General features: G+C 35.1%; 1 protein-coding gene and 1 pseudogene across 3 annotated transcripts in view; one reads left to right on the forward strand and one right to left on the reverse strand.

Moving 5' to 3' along the window:
• Positions 1-3,858: 3,858 nt before the first annotated feature.
• LOC149883512 (uncharacterized) lies at positions 3,859-10,272 on the reverse strand (annotated as a pseudogene).
• A 5,958-nt stretch (positions 10,273-16,230) lies between these two features.
• LOC149883513 (uncharacterized) overlaps positions 16,231-18,902 on the forward strand; it is a 37,401-nt gene continuing 34,729 nt past the window's right edge. For 2 of the 3 annotated variants that reach the window (XM_090097507.1, XM_090097509.1), the window contains exons 1-5: positions 16,231-16,392; positions 16,925-16,990; positions 17,411-17,452; positions 17,628-17,687; positions 18,650-18,724. In XM_090097507.1, the coding sequence (XP_089953633.1) occupies positions 16,380-16,392; positions 16,925-16,990; positions 17,411-17,452; positions 17,628-17,687; positions 18,650-18,724 (256 nt within the window). In that variant the 5' untranslated portion in view covers positions 16,231-16,379. The remainder of the gene's footprint in view (positions 16,393-16,924; positions 16,991-17,410; positions 17,453-17,627; positions 17,688-18,649; positions 18,725-18,902) is intronic. The other variant, XM_090097508.1, reaches the window with a different exon arrangement.

Below are 18,902 nucleotides of genomic sequence, written 5' to 3' on the forward strand. Positions count from 1 at the left end.
GCCTTTTCAATGTTGTGTAACTGATTGTAGAGGAAACTATGATAAAGAACATAAAGTTAAACTTTTTCGATTTCCAAACAAAAACCGTAATCCTCATGAAAGAGAGAGATGGATTAGATCTATTCCAAGAGAAAACATTCCAAATTGTCCAAATACATTCCTTTGTGAAAATCATTGGCCAGTTAATTATGAAACTTGTCACATTCATGGTAAAATTCGTCCCTTAAATCCACCAACTGTTTTCATCTGTGTATTTCAAAGTCAAGTTCCTACACCTCCAGCAACAAAAAGAACAACAACAAAATCACTACCATCTACGCGTAACATGAAACCTGATGAAATTTCAACTCACTTGGATTTGTATGAAATTAGTTGTTTTGATGATCATTGCCTAAAAGTCAGCAAAGAAGTTATTCCATTTCCAGTAACATCTTTTACAGTGGATGATGGTTTAATAGTCCGAAGTAAGGATTATATTGATACCTCTGCTATTCCACAGTTTCTTTTAAAAGTTAAAATTGTTATGCGATTTGAAGGTTTTCATTTTGGATCTAGATGCACTATTATACCACTGTGCAGTAATTGAATACATAAAATTACATCTTACTTAAAAATTTTAGAAGCTATTAGATATTTATATTCCGTTGAAATGGATCATAAAAAAAACATCATCACACAACAACTTGTTAGCATGCATGCATTAACATTTGTTGGTAATAAAAAATTTTCTCCAGAAATTCTAAGTAGGACCTTTGAGTATTTTTCAATTTCAAGATTTCTTTACAGTCGTATTAGAAATGACTATGAAATGCCAAGTATTGTAACACTTGGTAAACTTATATTTAAGGTTAGTAAGCTAGAGGATTTTGATTTCCTCAACAAATATTTTATGCAACTAGAAGATCCTCGTTAAAAAAATCTAATTATTATAATCGATGAAGTTTATGTAAAACCACAACTAGCGCATCAAGGGAGAAACTTATTTGGAAAAGCAGTAAATTCTCCAGAACATTTTGCAACCACTGATATAAGTTTTATGATTTGCTCATTATTAGGAGGAAAGAGGTTTTTGTACAAAGCACTGCCAGTGTATCGTTTAAGTGCTGATTTTCAATATGAACAAGTTATTGGTATGTTATATTTGATTCGTTCACATAATGACATTACTGTTGCAATTTTATGTGATAATAATAGAGTAAATCAATCATTCTTTAAAAAATTCAATTTGATTTCTCCTTGGCGCGCAACTGAAAACATTTTTTTACTATATGATTATGTACATCTAATCAAATCTATCAGAAACAATTAGTTAACTGAAAAAATGCAAGAGTTAAAGTATTCTGACTGCGGCCTTGAAAAAACTGCAAAGTGGGTTGACTTGAAGAAGCTGGTTGAATTAGAAAATAATTCTATTGTGAAACTATCAAAGTTTAATGAAGTTTCTATCTGTCCAAAACCTATAGAACCACAGAATGTTGCTTTATGTTTTAAGATTTTTTGTGTTGAAACGTTAACTGCACTACAAATTTTTCCAGAAATGCAGGATTCAGGTGGAACTGTTGATTTTATAGAAAAAATTGTAGACTTTTTCAAAATCCTAAATGTAAAAAGTCAGTTCGAAGACTTTAAAACTAAAGACTTAAAAAGGGCTGTCTTTGATAACCCTAACGATCAACGATTAGAATTTTTACTTGATATAGCAAGTATGTTTGAAAAAATGGTTCCTAAAAAACAAGGACAAAGAGTAAAACAACTTACCAAAGATGCTGCTCTTGCTCTTGCATACACGACTAGAGGACTAGTTGAGTTAACTAAGCATCTGCTTAGCACTTCACACGATTATGTATGTCTAGGAAATTTTTCCAGTGATCCCATTGAAGAAATGTTAAGTAAGCTACCTCAAGGTTCTAGTGGAACATATTTTATTAATGTTCAACAAGTTTTACAAAAAGTAAACATTAAGAAAACAAAGCTTCTCCTTGATTTAAACACAGATTTTGATGGAATTCAAACAAATTGTAAACATGCTTGTTTGAAGTGTGGATTTTTGCTAAATGGTATCAATACCTTCAATGTGTTTCATAATCTTTCAAATATGGAGTTAGCCTTGTCTAAGTCTGTAAAAGTGGCTTTAGTTTATATTTCAGGATACATCAGTAGAAATGATGTAGATAAATATGATAGACAGTTCTATTACAACGAATTTGGAGAATTTGCTAAAGATATCAACAGAGGAGGCTTGAAGATAACTGGAGACAATATGTGTCAATAGGTGATTTATTGCTATGTATTTTTTCATCACATCACGTCATCAGTTTGTAGGACAAGTTTTATAAATATAACAATGATGATAGCAGAATTTTATGGATTTGAAAACATGGATAAGTTTCATGGAAAAATACTATCTAACATATTATTTAACAGCTATAGCAAGCTTTACTCACCTCGATCGACAAAAGAACCAGTTTTAAAAGTACTTAAATTGTCACAAAAGTGATCATAGCTGAGCAGAAATATAAATACATGTAAAATATGTTTTGTGAAGTTGTAGAGTTTGTGAAATTTGAAAAGAAATCATTTATTATTAAAGAAAAGTGTTTTTTTTTTAGTAATTCTTATTGTAAAAGTTTTTTAAAATAAACAGCTCTCAAAATTTGAAAAAGAGCAATTTAGCAGCTAGTATAGCGAATTTTAAATTTTAACTCAACTTATTTGTTTACAGAGTTGTTTAAATCGACGTATTTGTTTACAAAATATCCGCGTACAGTTTTTTTTTTTTGCGCGTCTTTCAGGCCTGTTTCTTAATCAAGTGAAAGCGTGGGGTTTTTTCTTTCTGTGTATTGTTCCTTTGTTCTGGTGGAGGCAAGTTTCATGTTTAAATTAAAGTTACCAAGTTCTCCATCAACTCACTTGAGTTTAAATCAATACGTTTATTTCAAGAAACTTTAGTTTTAAAAAGTAGCTTTAATGAACATTTTGCTCTCATAGCATAACGATAAAAATCTCATGGACTTCTTATAACTTTCTTATTGAAAGAAATATCAATTTTTGAAGATTTATCTCCTGCTTCTTCTACTGCTAGCATTTAATATATTTACTTTTTTAGGGATGCTTTCTTGTCTTCATCTGGTTTGAGTAACTGTTTTATTCTCAACATCGAAGTTTTCTTTGAATTAAACCTAGTAGTGGCTCTTTATACCTTATTTTCATTTTTTCAACACTACGAGAAGCTGTTTCAATTAACATGTAGCACTCATCTGCTAATTTTGCATCCAGCCATGCTACGGCTTTGTTTTGGTACCACATAGTATATGCTTGAACTGTTTGAATTTTGGCATTTTGTTTAGTTCGAATAAGTAGATCCAGATTCGCAAAATCAATTTTTGAAGCTTTGTTAGTTGCTAGTACATTTTCCATAGCCTTTTGAGTTTGATCATCTGAGTTCCAATATATACCACCTGGGAGCTGATGAATTGCTTGTCTTTCAAAAATTACTTATTAAAATACTTACGAAATAAATACTTATTCATACTAAGAATGTTTTTCTTTTCTTCAAAGGAGCAAACATATAGTTGTCTTCACCTTTTCCAATGAGTAAAGAATTGAAATATCATGGTACGCCAGTTCATCACTTTCTCGTTTGTGGAATGCTTTACATGCCGTGCGCATCAGCCTTGCAGCCCAAGATTCAAAAGTTTTAAATGCAAAAGTGTTTTCTTAAGCATTTCTAAGAGCAATTTTTTCAAATAATTTTAGTACTTTATCTGTCTTAGTTGCAAAGTTTGTTAAAAGATGTACTTTGAAAAAAAAGTTTGACATACCCTTAAATTCATTTTTCTGTTAAATTGTTAAACTATTCTAATGTTCTATAACTTTTGGTAATAATAGCTCCCTTATTTCTTTGAACATAATGTTAAACAGTGGATTGACAGAACCTAAATCTGATATAGTTGTTTTAAATGAACAAATTAACTTTGCAAGGTTTTTTTCACGTCGTTTGTGTCAAATATCATGTAAAATTTCTGTTAAAGAGCTTAAAAAGCTGATCCGACATCCCCAGAGGCCATTTCTGATAGCCCAAATGATAGAAATCAACCACTTTTGGTAGTCAACTGAATGTTTTGATTATGTCTGTAAAATATTTCGTTGTTCAATCTCCATGTAAACAGTTTCCTGTGTCTTTCTCAATATTATCTAATATTTCTTCTGATACTTGAAGCTGTGCAAGAATTAAAGCATCTGGGGTAAATCTAGATCTTGTACCTACTGAGGGAAGTTTTATAAATCCGTTTTTTGCAAGTTTCTTCAAAGCAATTTTAATAACATTACTGACCTTGTTCATACTGACATTTAATGATGACAGCTCCATGATAACTTTTCGAATATCATTTGAATATCGTCCTCTTTTAAATGTTACTATTTTCTCGTCTCCCAACATCATCTTCTAAAAGACCATTTAAATAAATGTTTTCTTTGTTTAACGATTCAACTTTTGCACTAAGTTCTTTATTTTCTGACTTTAAAAAAGTGAGATTTTTAATTGAAGAGAAGGAAATTGTTTCCTTTGTTTTACTTAAAACATTTTTCACACGGCTTAATTTCTTTTTGAGATGACTCAACATCTCAACTTTTGCATTACTATTTTTTAGCATTTGATTAAGGTTATTGAATTCCATATTTAAAGTTTGAGATTGTTTTTCAAACTGTGCTTTTAATACATCAATTTCTTTTACTTGTTTTTTTAACTTTATTTCTCGATAAACAATCTTCTTGTTTAAATTTCGAATTTTGTTTGTTTTATTCTTTACTTTCAATGCAGTAAACTTTTTTTCTAGACTCAATAGTTCAGAAACTTTTTTAAATTTGTCGTTTTCTTCAACTTTGCGCTTTGGAGTTTCATTTTTGATTTTGGTCTTTCAAAAGATTTTTTTCTTGTTCTGATAATACTAATTGTAAAAATGGTTGAACATTAGTAGTGCACAAATTGGCTAAGCTTTTGTCTTCCTAATTTTCATACCAGAAATACAAATCTCAAACAGCTTGATATAAAAAACTAATTAAATATTAAAGTTGCATTAATAAGCGCTTTCTAAATATCCGTGTAGATATCTAGCAAAATAGGTTGAGCGGAATACCATTACGGCACCTAAGAAAATATTGAAAAAATGATGGAAAATGTATTTTTAAAATTGCCAAGTCCAGATATAAAAAAGAAACGGTTATAGAAACAAATATCTAACACTGTAATTTAAAAAGCTAAATATTCTTTTTTGAGGTGCTAGAATGCCAAAAAAGCAATAAAAAGCAGCATATTTACTTGTCAACATGTGTAAATTAATGTAACTATAAAGAAAAAGACTTAAAAAACTTTCTGGCTTCTTTTTTAAGGAAGTTTAAAGAATAAACTTCACATAACAACATTTATATTTACATTTTCTAAAGGAATGCGACAGACAATTTGATTTGAAATAAGATAGCTTTAAAATATTTCCCAAAAAAGTTGCCGAAAAATTCTCTTTTATTTATAAACTGACTTTGCGACGAAAAGGTCACGTGACTGAAATGCTAACTTTAGTGAATACCATATGAGCCATTTCTACTTCGACAAGCAAAATAAAACGATTATAAGGAAGTTCAAGGATGAATATAAGGGACGCCGCATTGATGAATTGATTGAGCTCAAGCCGAAAATGTATTCGGTGCTCGAAGAGGGAAAAAATATCAGGAAAGCTAAGGGAGTCACCATAAGTGTCATTAAGAAAAATCTTCTGCACGAGTCCTATAATCAGTGCTTAGAAGATCAGAAAGTGATGAGAAAGGCGTCTCAATCCGAAGTCAGGGCCACCAGATAGTTGTCTACGAGTAAGTGAAGACCTCTCTTAACCCAATTGTCACCGAAAAACGGATAAAGCTGGAAGGTGTCAGGACCCTGGCCTACTACCACTTTGCGTGTGTCGGATGATTTTTTCTGGTGGTAACTCAGTCCCGTCCGGAATGTTATATAGTTCTTCACGGACGAAGCATCTGGTTGGTCAATAAGTAAGACTATAAAGAGCGGGCTGCCCCTTCTCTCTCTGGACTGAATTTATAACGCGTGTAATCATGGACCAGTCAGCGTTCGTGGCGCGGCGACCCCCATTTTCCAGCTCGCTTTCTGCGTACAGATAACGCACGAGAGAGCTAGAAGATATAAAAGGTTCCTCAAGACCGACATCCCTCTGAGCTGGTTGTGAGGGTGTCTGAGAGACCTTTACGGTTTTGATGGCGTCTTTGGTTTTCACACCTAAAAATCTGGTTGGATCATTGTTGAGGGAGACTAACACTGATGGCAGTGACATCACCTACTCGGTCAATCTTTCCGAAGAACTGTACGCCGCCATCAGCATCTCCTTAGCATACTGCGCGTTAAACAGTCTCTCTGCTAGAGTGCAAATGAAATGCTCAACTATCCCTTGCTCGCGATGCTTTCCGGCAGCTGCAACCCGCACCAGAACACCACGCTTCTTGAGGATATGTGTAGTAGCCTCGAGAAACTCGAGGTCTGGATCTACTTGAAACAGCTGCGGCCACTTCAGCGGACCGCGCTAGTATATACGAATTATAAGCATGAGCGACTACTGCTTCTGTCTTGGTAGTGAGTGGATCTGCTTCTTTGTTATGGTTCGCCGCATCGACAATCACCAGAGCATATTTGTAGGTGCACCTGCCAACTTTATCATGCAACCGATGCAACAAGTCCACTTATCAGACCGCTTTAGGTTTGCTCTAGTCAAGACTTCCGCTCTGATTTTTCAATTGCCAGGAGCGAGACTGCCGGGGATCCTTCTCTTATCGAACATTATCTGCCGAGCCCACTCAACGAACATCAAGTGGACGATCAACTTTCCGGCGTCTGGCATATCAAACCGCAGCTCAGCCCTCGGCAGTTGCTTGGTTTTTTCCAAGCCATAAGAAATGGCCAGGGCTCCTACGCCAAACACTGTGCTGTGATGCACAACGTGAGCGACTTCTTTCTTTTAATCAGGCGCGGGAGTAGACATCACGCAAGCAAAGATACAGCTACTATTGCCAATATATCACAACTTCAATTGAAAGCCAATGACCAATCAAAACCAATCAAGACCTATCTGGGTACGCACCTCATCTTTCTTACTAATTATTACCCCAAACTCGAGGTACTACGTGATCAAGATGCTTGTCTGTTCCTTAAGGAACCCGACTTCAATTAAATGCTCCATCGTGAAGGTATAGTCCTTGATAATCTTACACAAACCATCACAGTCATAGTCTTTTCAACATATTAGCTAAGCGACAAATCAGAAATGTTGGGGACATGGGCATCGTGCAAGTTCGCTGCAACTGTGATATTTATACTCAATCTAACCAAATAGCCTACTTAGTGGTCAATATTTCAGAATGATTGGGTATTACTATTTGGAATGGTAAACCCGATAGAAGGTCATCTTAGTTGTGTTGGCGCGATGAACATAGGTAGGAGAGAGCTCTGCATCTATTTGCTCAATCGCCGGCTGGGCGCCATAAAAATTTTGATATGCCCCACCCTGACTTACCTCAACTCCAAGTTGATGCCCGACAAAAGATTTCTCATAATAAAGCCAAAATCATAGTGGACATCGGCGTCTAGAAAACTCACAAGGTTCACTCCGAAACAATGGGTAGAGAAGAGTGCATCTTCATAATCGACGACTGCATCAACGAAAAGAAAGTAGACTCCCGAATGTCCCCACTCTACCAAATTGCTATGAGCGGGCGCCACATTAAGCGCAGCCTGTGGATCATCGCGCAGAGATATGCAGCAGTCCTCCGACTCGTAAGAGATCAGCTGAGTGCCATGATGATCCTCCTCTTAAAAAACAAGAGCTCCTTTATCCAGATAATAAATGAAAGTTGGGTGGGTGGGGGTGGGTGGGTATAGACTCGCCTAAAGTTAATAAGATCCTATCGCACCTTAATTCTAGACGAAATGGCGCAACACCAATATACACCTACGGTGATAGAGGTGTCGAGCTGCTTTGATTTTACATGCCATCTCATGGTTTTTGCTGGCGATATATGTGTCAGCCTTGACTTGCTTAACAATTTGGAGGATGACCCTATACAGACATACTTTAATGTCAATAATGAAGGGGATACCAGAAGAACTGCTTTGGGATGACTCGGACTCATCCATCGAGGTTAGACCAGAGCCCCATAAAGACAGCTCTGTAGAGTTCTATCGTAGTCGATTGGCTGCTGCTGTTAACAGTGGGAGAAGTAAAGAACTGACCGAGAGGAAACTAACACATGAAGATGTCAGAAAGATGGATCCTTAGGAAATTACTGCTGTGTACACAGAATATACCACAATGATGGTCATGATCATGGGCGCCGGGCTAACCCAATGTCAGTATACACAGGTCTTTTGAAGAGTGGGTGATTATGCTGGCCAGAAAAATGATCTTTATAATAACCCAGTACTGCAGCACGTTCAATGTGTTCTTTCAGGAGAAGTATACCACCATTTCAGCACAAGTATAGCTCCGTTGACCTTGATGTTGAGCACCGTTCAGCATATTGATATAACATCGTAAAACAAAAAGATGAGAGAGCTATTAAGGCTTGAAAAGCATTGGCGGCTACGCGAAAAGAAAAGCACCGTCTACTACCCGAGTCTTGGGCAAAACTGAAGCTGGAAATCGCTGCTGCAGAAAAGGTGGATAAAGAAGATGAGTGACAAGAAGCTTGTGGAACGAGAAAATAAACATGATGCTGGTGGCGAAGCAAGTGAGAGGCCCGAGGAAAGAGGGATGAAGAAGAAGCGCTTTAATAACAACTTTACCGCGGACCCCGGATTGTATAGCGCTCGCCATAGGAGCTGTAGCTCTCACCTTCTTTATTGTGCAATCAAGAAATCGGTAGAAAAAGGCTGATACACCAGTCGAATCCTGTTTCCCAATGCGCTTTTGCAAGTAGCAGTCCGGAACTACCAGCAACAAGAACCAACAACTAGTGCGGTTGAGCAAGCACCTTGTGTTTAGCGACTAGCATTTGCGACAACCCCAAAAAGGCATTGACTTTGAAATCATCAGCTGCAATTAAGGATTTCTCATATTGGGGTATCGCTTGACATCTTCGAAAATTTCGGGATTTCCATCTACCTCGCTGCTGAACGTTTTTTTCAAGTCTGTATCAACATTGTAAAGATAGTGTCGATGTTTTTCTTCAAGAGACTTAAACTTCTCGACAGTAAATTCTCCATCATTGATGGCGGCGCTTATGCCTTCCTGGAGGGTGGCCACTGCTGCTCAAGATTGGTTATATGGAGTGTGATAACTCTTTGAAGAGGATTTATACCGCTTTTCGATGACGCTGAGCAGACTTGATAGGATACCGCATGTTGCGCCGACATATGCAAGCGTAATCCCAGGGATAGAGGTGATTCCAGACGCTGGAATCACCTCTATCCCTGGGATTACGCTAACACCTGTCAGCAGACCAGTCTTATCAGAGATTGTGACCCAAGCCATTAGCCTTTTGACGTTTTTTTTCTCTTTTTCAACAGTATTCAGTAATCTTCAGGGAGCTTCTCTATTTTTGTAGATCCACTGGAGGCTGTTACGGATGATGTTATGAAAGGCACGCTCATGATGCTGGGTAACGTCGGATAAAGCCTCTCTCTGGACATTGTTTTAATCTAATATGGTGGATGTTATTCTTCTCAAATTAGATCACTAGTATCCAACATTATATCATCTAGCCATTTGAAGCCAGCAGGTACACTCCGTCTATAACAGCAGTCCGCATCAGGTCAGTCTTTAATCCAAGATCGCTTTGTATAAGATATAGACATGGGACATGGGTGAAATTGAGAGTACTGTTGGCGTTTGATAATATGTTCTGCTAGACTGTGATACCGGCAAAAAAGTCTTTAGGGCGTATTGTAATGACTTCCAGCATAACATTCCTAGAAGCCAGCCTAAACGAAAAACAAGCGTTAATGTACACGGATGGTTTCTCAAGATCAGAAACCGTTATCGGACACCATGAAATACCGTTTGTGAATATAGATGCCTCATTCGTCTGTTTGACACCTGCTACCCAAAAGATAGCTATCGGAAGCGGAGAAACCGGTTTTATGTAGATATTTAAGTTTTCAATCGCTCCATGATGAGTACCATTTCCTAAATATACCTCATTTTTTCTTTCCTCTAACACTCCTTTTGTTGTTCTGGTTACATTTGTATACTGCCCCAATCTTGAGTCCTGCGACATTCTTAGTGAGGAAACCCACAAAGTTCGCTGCAACACGGAAGATCCTGGCAATAATGGTGTTGAGTATGCTAGATTATGCGTCGGCAGCCTTCCCCGCGAGCCAGCAAAGCGCGTTTTTAAGCCTGTCTTTGACTCCTTTTTCTTTTGGTTCTGGCCTTGGAGGCTTGGGACTAGGCCTAGGTGGTGCTACAGCTGGAGCGGTTGTTGATACTAAACTTATAATAATAACTAACTGGGCTATCGACATGACCATTGCCGTCACCACTGTGTCTATCGTGATCACCTGCTCCCGGAATATCGCTCTTGTATTTTGACTTAATGTCTTATCGCCTATCTGTGCAAACTAACTTTTCAAGCCTTCCTTAAATTCTTTTATTTGATATCCTCCTTCTTAATCATCGGATTTTCGCTCAAACCTCTTTATTTCTTTTCCAACTAAATCTTTTTTAATATTCTCATTATCTATGAACTGTCTGATGCCCTTCAGGTTGCTCGATGCTTCATTTATGGGATTGGCCTTAATTCCCGCTTCATTGAGTATTTCATAAGCAGGATTGACAATTCCAACAACCGTTCTATTCAAATTAACAAATGTTTCATTCAAATTGTTTAGTGTATCAGGGGTTCAAGACTGGATATTTATCTTTGATCGCTTCAATCCCAAGGGCGGCCTTCTCTTCGCTTTTAATGGTATTCCACTCATATAATCTAAATTTTCCGCCAGTTACTCTATTTTGATGTGCAATGGCTATAAAAATTATCTTCCATCCATAGGATTCTTGCTTTCGAGTTCAAATATTAGCGAACCCTTTTTATTAGAGTCTTCTATCACTAATTCTCCTTTCGCTTTATCAGGATTAATAGAGATTGTGGGGTATTTCTCATTTGCCTTTATAATAGCCTTAGAGAATATTTTTTTAAAATTCCAGGCTTCCAAGTCCCTACATACTTCGATTGTTCTTTCTTCTCCAGTCTTATCTAAAATCAGAGTTTCTTAAGGAATATCCGGCATGGTGAGAATAGCTTTGTCAATCTCTGTTTCTAGGCTATTAAGACCAGATTCATTAGCTAATTTACCTAGATCCTCTTTTACCCAATTTGTTTCTTTAGTTATGAGAAGAACTTCCTCACCCCATGCTTCTGCCATTTCACTTCAAATTCGTTTATTATTTAGATGAATTATCAACGTCTCTAAAAGATTGTCGGGTTATTTTCCAAATAATCTCCCATTAGTGAATATGGCTTTTCTATCCAGTATGTATGGCACACATTTCGAACCCACGAAGGACTTGCCGACGCGGCACGCTATCCATAGTAAAAGGTTGATAATCTCGTCAACTTTGCCCGTTAGATCGATTGCTCATCCTTTGGGTCAGAGGTTGCTCGTCCGGTTCCCAAGCTTAAGTTCGCAAGTGTTTATTTCGCTTGGCACCGTAAGTTTGGTTTATGACGTGACGCTTATGAGGGGTACTGACATTACAGCTCGCATCGCAAGCAACCTTGGTTAAGCCATAGTAGAAAAGATGAGTATCCGGATGCAGGGTCAGGAACTTCAAAGCATTCAGTCCAATGGGGACTACTGTTCTATGCGCGATCTATTTTTATCTCCAGCACAGCGTACCTCTCCTAATTATTTGATGATGATCAGACAGATCCTGGCAATTTAACCCTGCTCAGGTGTGGTTCATCCTCAGCTGTCATAACAGGAGCAAATGCTAAAGACGGAGCTGTAAACTTCAGTCTATATAATATTGCTCTCTATTTTGAGACTGTCTTGCTGTTTGTAGATATCGCTCTGAGTTCTCAAGGACGCTTTGCTCTGGCTTTCGAAAAAATTATTCGCCGTAGGAGGATCCATCAAGTCGGTACACTAACCAGCTGACTGTTTGATGTTAATACCGCTCGCGACAGTCTGCAATATGTTGTTATCGCCTGCCCAACCTCCCTTAATTTCGCTCGCCTACCAGAAAAGACTCAGCCAACTCTTAACCCTGTGAAAGTAGACATAGCTATAGAGAGTAGGTATTAGTTGTTATACTCAAACGGTTTGTTTCTACACAGGATGTATGAAGAAACTTCCCAATATCTTTCCGGTACGAATCCCATAGTTACTCCCGAAGCAAATATGGTTGCCAATGAGTAATCCGCCCAAATCATATCCTTTAATGATTGGTATACTGGCAACGTCAGTTCCTCACCATCGACTTCCGAACCACTAGCGATCAACACCTCCATGACTCAAGTCTGAAAATAGGGAACAACGGTAACGGTATAACCATAAATTTAACTCGCACTGCGTCTGTAACCTTATCTGTCTATGTTAACGTGTTCATCGTGCTAGGTGCTATAGCGAAGTTCGAAGGTGGTCACTTCATAGAATCTGTTTTGTAAGAGACACCATAAACCCTTTTGCTAGCCGCGCTTAGTGCTATAAGACCCAGAGCGTTGACCTAAGAATAGAGCGAAAGATTGGCCCAGCCACATGTCTCAGCCTGACTGGGCCTGCCTCAGAGGGCTGCCTTATCTACCTCAGAGGTCTCCACAGCCCATCTTAGAGGGATATCTCAGAGGACATAAGATAGAGCAGAAAGTTTGACAAGTCGCAGGATCTGAGCTTAACTAAGGCTAACTTTTTGGGGGTTAATTTTGAAATTAACTAAAATCATATTTCCGAAAACTATTTACTCTTCCAATCATTCTTCAATACTGTCGTAAGAGCAAATCCTACCATTTCAAATATTTTCATTGCAACATTCAAAAGTTGTGAACAATTCTTTTCAAAAACTCCACTTATTTATTCAAAGCGGCGCCGGCTTCCAAACATTATTTCTTCCTTACATTTCTTTATTTATAGCGCGAATATTTGAATATTACGTAAATTTTTTAGTATAAAAAAGGTGAGATATTAAAACCGAAAATATTTTCGGCGAGCGAAAGGATTGTTCAGTGAATGCGAACGAAATAGGTTCTTTAACCTTCATAAGTTTCTGATGTTATGAGACTTTTCTCTTTTTCCTTTTTATTGTTTCTTTAAGAAATTTGCTTTAGAATTCGAAAGAATGATTATGATTTAAGAGTATTACTTAAAGGTTTTAAATTCAAATTAATTGTAAAAATATTTAACTGGAATGTGAGGAGGAGGAAACAATCAGCCCAGAAGGAAGATTTTGTAACAGGAACAATTCGCAACAAACATTTTACACACTTTGAAAGAGAAAAAATGTATTCTGCAAAATACACTATGAGTACTTTACTATTTTGAAAAAAGAAAAATACATCTTTGAAAACGTAGGAGATAAAGCGTAAAAAATTTTAAATTCTTTACTCTTTCGTCATTAATGTTTTTCAAAAAATTTAGTGTATAAAGAAATTATTTACTCAGTTAAGCCAAACGGATTGACTTCGGTAAAACCGCATGGGATGGTCTGAAATTATTCATCAAGTGCAAGTTATTCCATTTTCGCATCAACTTGCGTTTCTTTTCATAAAAAAAATTGTCAAACCAAACGATGACGAAAATAAAGAAATAAATGAAATTACTCATGTAGATATATATATAGATATATACAGGAATTGGACAATATAATTGTAACACCTTCAAAAATAAACAATTTTGTTCTAATAAGGGGTAAAACCCTCTTTGGCGGTAGTTGCAAATTAAATCAGGCGAGGTATTACTGATACTAACTTTGAATTTGTTCTAATGAAATTTTTGTCCGTTTTTCTATAAAAAAATGTCTTTAGTTCTCTTAGTGACTTTTGTGGTTGATATCGACTTCTTAAATTATTTACTTACATGCACCACAAATGTTCGATAACATTAAGATCAGGCAATTGTGGTGGCCAAATAAGATGAGTTATGTCCTTTGAATTTTCATCATGCCATTTTGAGATTACTTTAGCGGTGTGGATTGGGGCATTGTAATCCAGGAATATTGCGTTACCTTCCGGTAACAGTTCTAAGATAGTTGGATGGACTTGATACAATTAAATAGTCAAATAGTCGTGACTATTAATTCTGCCATGAAAGGCATTTATTGGTCCAGCTGATTTCCACAGTGTTACTCCCCAGATCATCACAGATACTCCTCTGTATTTCACAGTAGGAAGAAGGCAGCTTGGTTTATATTCTTGCTTATGTTGCCTCCAGAAATTAACTGAAGCAGTGGTCGGAAATAATGTAAATAACAATTCATCTAAAAATATTATATTCTTCAATTTCTTAGTAGACCAGTTCTGTTGATTTTTACACCAGTCTAAACATTTTGTAAAGTTTTTTGTTGAGAGCAAAAGTTTCCGGATAGCGACCATTCCTTAAAATCTATCATTATGAAGCACCAGATGGAAATTATTTGTAGATACTGAATTTTTGAGAAGCTCATTAAGTTTGGCAGCAACTTTAATGGCTCTTGTTCAGTGGTTCTTGGTCAGAATATGAGTTAGAGTACAACGGTCTCAATCGGAATCTTTCTTTTACTTTCGGAAATGAGCGTTAATGACGATGTTTTACCGTACTTTTTAAATGCTCTCATTATATTTGAAAACGTGTCTCTTAATATATTTAGCATCTGGGCTTTTTTGCTCACAATTGTTCCTGTCATACAAGGAGCAAGGATTTGGCTTATTTTAAAATCGGGTTAGCATGGTAAAAATTCTAAGGTGAAAGTGGTATACTTGCCAATGTTTCATTTCTATGATGGCTGAGGCAATTAGTGTGTTTAGAAAGTTAACTTTTGGTACCAAAACTGCATATACTTTCACATCATTTAACTTCTTTCATTTACTAAAGCTGTTTAAATAACTGTGGGCTTAAATTGAATACTTCATTAATTAGGCCCTTGCTTAAGTAAGTTTAATTTAGTACATTTTTTAAATTTTACATTATACATTTCACAGAATCCTCCAAAGATGCTAAAATTACCGTAAGCAATAACTCGTAGCAAAAATTGTGTGACTTTTAGCATTTTTTGTAATTTTTAAAAACCTTTTACTTCGGGACCCGAACGGTGATATAGCCAAAAACCAAACGGGTTCGGCTTTTCGGGTAAAGAAAAAAAGTTGACTAAACCCGAAAGGGTACCCGATAATATATCAGTTTCGGTTCCTTAGCTGTCGGTGCTCGATAACCCGTTTAATCATTGTTTCGGGTTATCGGGATATCGGGTATTTAACCGGTTTATACCCAAACGGGTTCGTGACCTGAAAAAGTTTTTGAAATTACCCTTTCGGCGACCGGGGACCCGATGACATTCCCTAGTATAGAATAAAAGATTGTTACGGTATTATTATATAGAATGTTAATTTACTACAGACAAAAATTTTAGTTATAAAGTTTTAATTATTTTTTAATCACTTTTTAAGGGCTTAATGATTGTGGCAAACTTCTCTTTAAGAATTTTTAGGCTTTATTCCTGATCAAACAGACCTTTCAGTTTCTGGTGTGTTGATACTTCTTCAGAAATCTACTTATAATAGAGTTTCAATATTTTTAATAATTCTTACCATTTCTATACAAATAAGCTAATTTTTAAAACAACGAATGTCAACTATTTCACTATTTATTTGAAAATTTCGATTATATAAATGTCAGTTTTTATGTAAACTACTCTTTGCATCATCTATATCTTTTAGATATTTTTCTTCTGTCCTGTATTTTTCACTTCCACTTCCAATGCTACTTGTTCAACATGAATATCCCATTTTAAAGCAAAAGATAGCTCGGCAACTTTTTCGTGCTATGAAATTAAAGTTGTTTTGGTTATATACCAAAACACTGAAACACTTTTATAACTAATGTTAAAAAAAAAAGAATTTCTGAAGACATGCAAACAACAAGGAAGTCAAAAAAACTCCAATGTGCTAATTGTTATCATTCGCTTGCTTACGAGTGGTTGTTATGGTTTTGCGCATGACCACCTTGTTAAGTAAACTGTAAATATTTAGATAAGCTGAATTAGTTCTCAAATGGCTTACTTCAGAAACGATTTCAAAATATTATAGTGAAATGTAAAAAATATCTTCTGATAAAACCAAGAATGAGTGACTGAACAGAGTCTGGAGCTGCTACCTAATTTTGATTTTGTTTTTCCTTTGTGATTTTATTTTAAATGAACAGCTTAGGTACAGTTACCCAAAAAAATAAACATCTTTTTTAGTTTCAGTACTTAATTACACTTTTTTTTTAAATTTTTTTTCTCCGAAACTTTAATTTTAATACTTTCCATTGTAGTATTGATTTTGACTTCTTTTAAGAAATGTAAATACCGCTATTCTCTGTTTATTAAAATTGATTAAAGAAGACTAAATCAACCTTTTTCACAGCTACCACACTTCTCAAACATTTAAAAACTTAACATTATAAAGGCTTTTTCATCCTTACTTTTACTTCAGATTTTAGTATTTAGAATTGAATCTGACTCTCTACTTGGTATTTTCAGTATAAAATGGAAGTAAATGTCAATTAAACTTATTGAGTTACATAAATTACATTAGGAGATATATCGTCAATCTGAAAGATACTCTTTTGCTTTGCAAAAATAAAGAATTTAATTCTTTTGATTATTTTAGTTTTATTATAATAGCAAATTGAAGGATTTTTCATAACTTTAAATGAAATGCTTTTCTCTGAATGATTTATATTTTATGTTTTAAGGTAGTCGTCACCTTTGCATTAAATCTGTATTATTGTTGCTGCTGATACTCTGTTTGGTTAGAAAAGGTAAGTCTCTTTGATTCTGAAGAACATTCTCACTTTTCATCAAGGAAACCTCCGCCCTTATTCTTGAGTTAAATGAAATCAAGTTCGTTCAAAATTGTGTGCAAAGTTCTCAGATCTGCCCAAGTTGCCATTGTGGGAAATGCAATCCGATTTTTGTGCAAAGTCAGTTTTTAAACTCTGTTTTATGTATATCTCTCTATATATATATCTGTAATTTAGGATAGTTAAATCTTAATTTCCCTTTGAAAGTGTTTATAACCTTTCTGATTGTCTTTCTATCTTCCTTAGACTAACTCAGCTGCAACCTAAAAGATAAAAAAATCACCAGTTAAAAAGTGACGATAATAATATGGAACAGATAGGAAAGGGAGGGATTTAAATATTTCATAGAAGGGTCTAACTTTTTAGTTCTTTACATAGGTGACAGTAATCTTTCTAAATGTTGCTCTTATCTGAAGAAAGGTAAGTATTTTTATGTTATTATTAGCCCATATTTTTTTTATTAGTAAATGAAACTGTTAATTTTTATAACTCTTGGTTTGTGAGCTTATAGAATAAGAGAACTCTAAATTTGAATAGGCGAAATAAACAAGGAAACCAATTTTTTTATTTTAATGTTTAAAATATTGTTTATTAGATTCAACACAACCTGAACAAATAAAAATAGAAGCAGAAGCATGTTGTCCTTACTTAGCAGGTTAGTTTAAAAGTATGTGTATATTTTCTTTATTTTTTACATATTGAAATCAGTTTTGTAGGGGTGTTCTATATCACATCATCAATAAAACAAAATTTATTTTTGCAACTCACCATCTTAAATAGTTATACAAGTTGTTTATTTTCAAAAGATGAAATTTCCAATATTCAGTTTGATTAATTTTATTGTTGAAACAATGCAGTTGATTAAGTTATGGCCTTAAATAAATCCGGTGTATTGTCAACTTGGTCTTCTACAAATAGGATAAAAATAATTTGAATCCTCATCTTCTGTTTGCTAAAAAGTAAATGAAACTTCTTTTGCTTGTTATAGATTTTCTATAATAAAGGTTTCTTGAAACGTTTCTTTACCAGGACAGTTTTTACACTGATGAATGATTGTATTTTGTTTCAAGAATGGATACTTTATGGTGCATAAATTCTTTTAATAACTGTTGCTTCATTTTTTAAGAGTTACCAAAGTGGTAGTCAAACAGATATCATTGCAATAAGATAACATTGGGTAATAAAGAAAGAAAAAAAACTAATCCAAGAATGCATACAGCAGATGGTAAATGTTTAAACATACCTACCATACCATGCACAAGAAATAATTGCAATAATTCTGTTCTGCTACCCTTTGCAACTGCAAAATGATGAATCAAATAAACGCATGTTGAGGAAACAAATCTCAATTTTTGAGATGGTCTGTTCGGTTTGCTTTTTGTTGGTGAGAATAAAAAATGATTCAAAAATAACATTTTAATGTGCTCTTAAAAAAGAGATTAGTTAAATTCATTGATCTTAAAAAGTCTTACTTCTGTTCAACTTTTCTTTATCTGGATTTATTGACTCTTGACCATCTTTTATGGTGACTCAGCTACCGCATTTCACTTCATGTTTTATGAAATTGCTGGATTAAATTTTTTTGCTTTTATTAATTTTATACATTGTTTGTTATAGGTGGTTTTAATCAATTTAACCTGGAGACTCTCAAACAAAATTGTACATTTTTCAAACTAAAAGGACTCAATATCAGTAAGCTGACTATTTTTGTTAAAATATTATGTTACTGATTTGTTATTGATACAAAAATAATGGATTAAATAAATGAAAGGTGTTTGAATTAATTTAGTGTTTGTTCCATTAACTCTTGTGTATGAACAAGTTCTTTTTTCTAAATAGAAAACTTAAAAATATTTTCTTAAACTTTTTT

The sequence above is a fragment of the Hydra viridissima genome, unplaced genomic scaffold (genome assembly GCF_058129835.1).
Source record: "Hydra viridissima isolate aposymbiotic clone 2 unplaced genomic scaffold, HvirCarnegie_v1 scaffold_9, whole genome shotgun sequence".
NCBI lineage: Eukaryota > Metazoa > Cnidaria > Hydrozoa > Anthoathecata > Hydridae > Hydra > Hydra viridissima.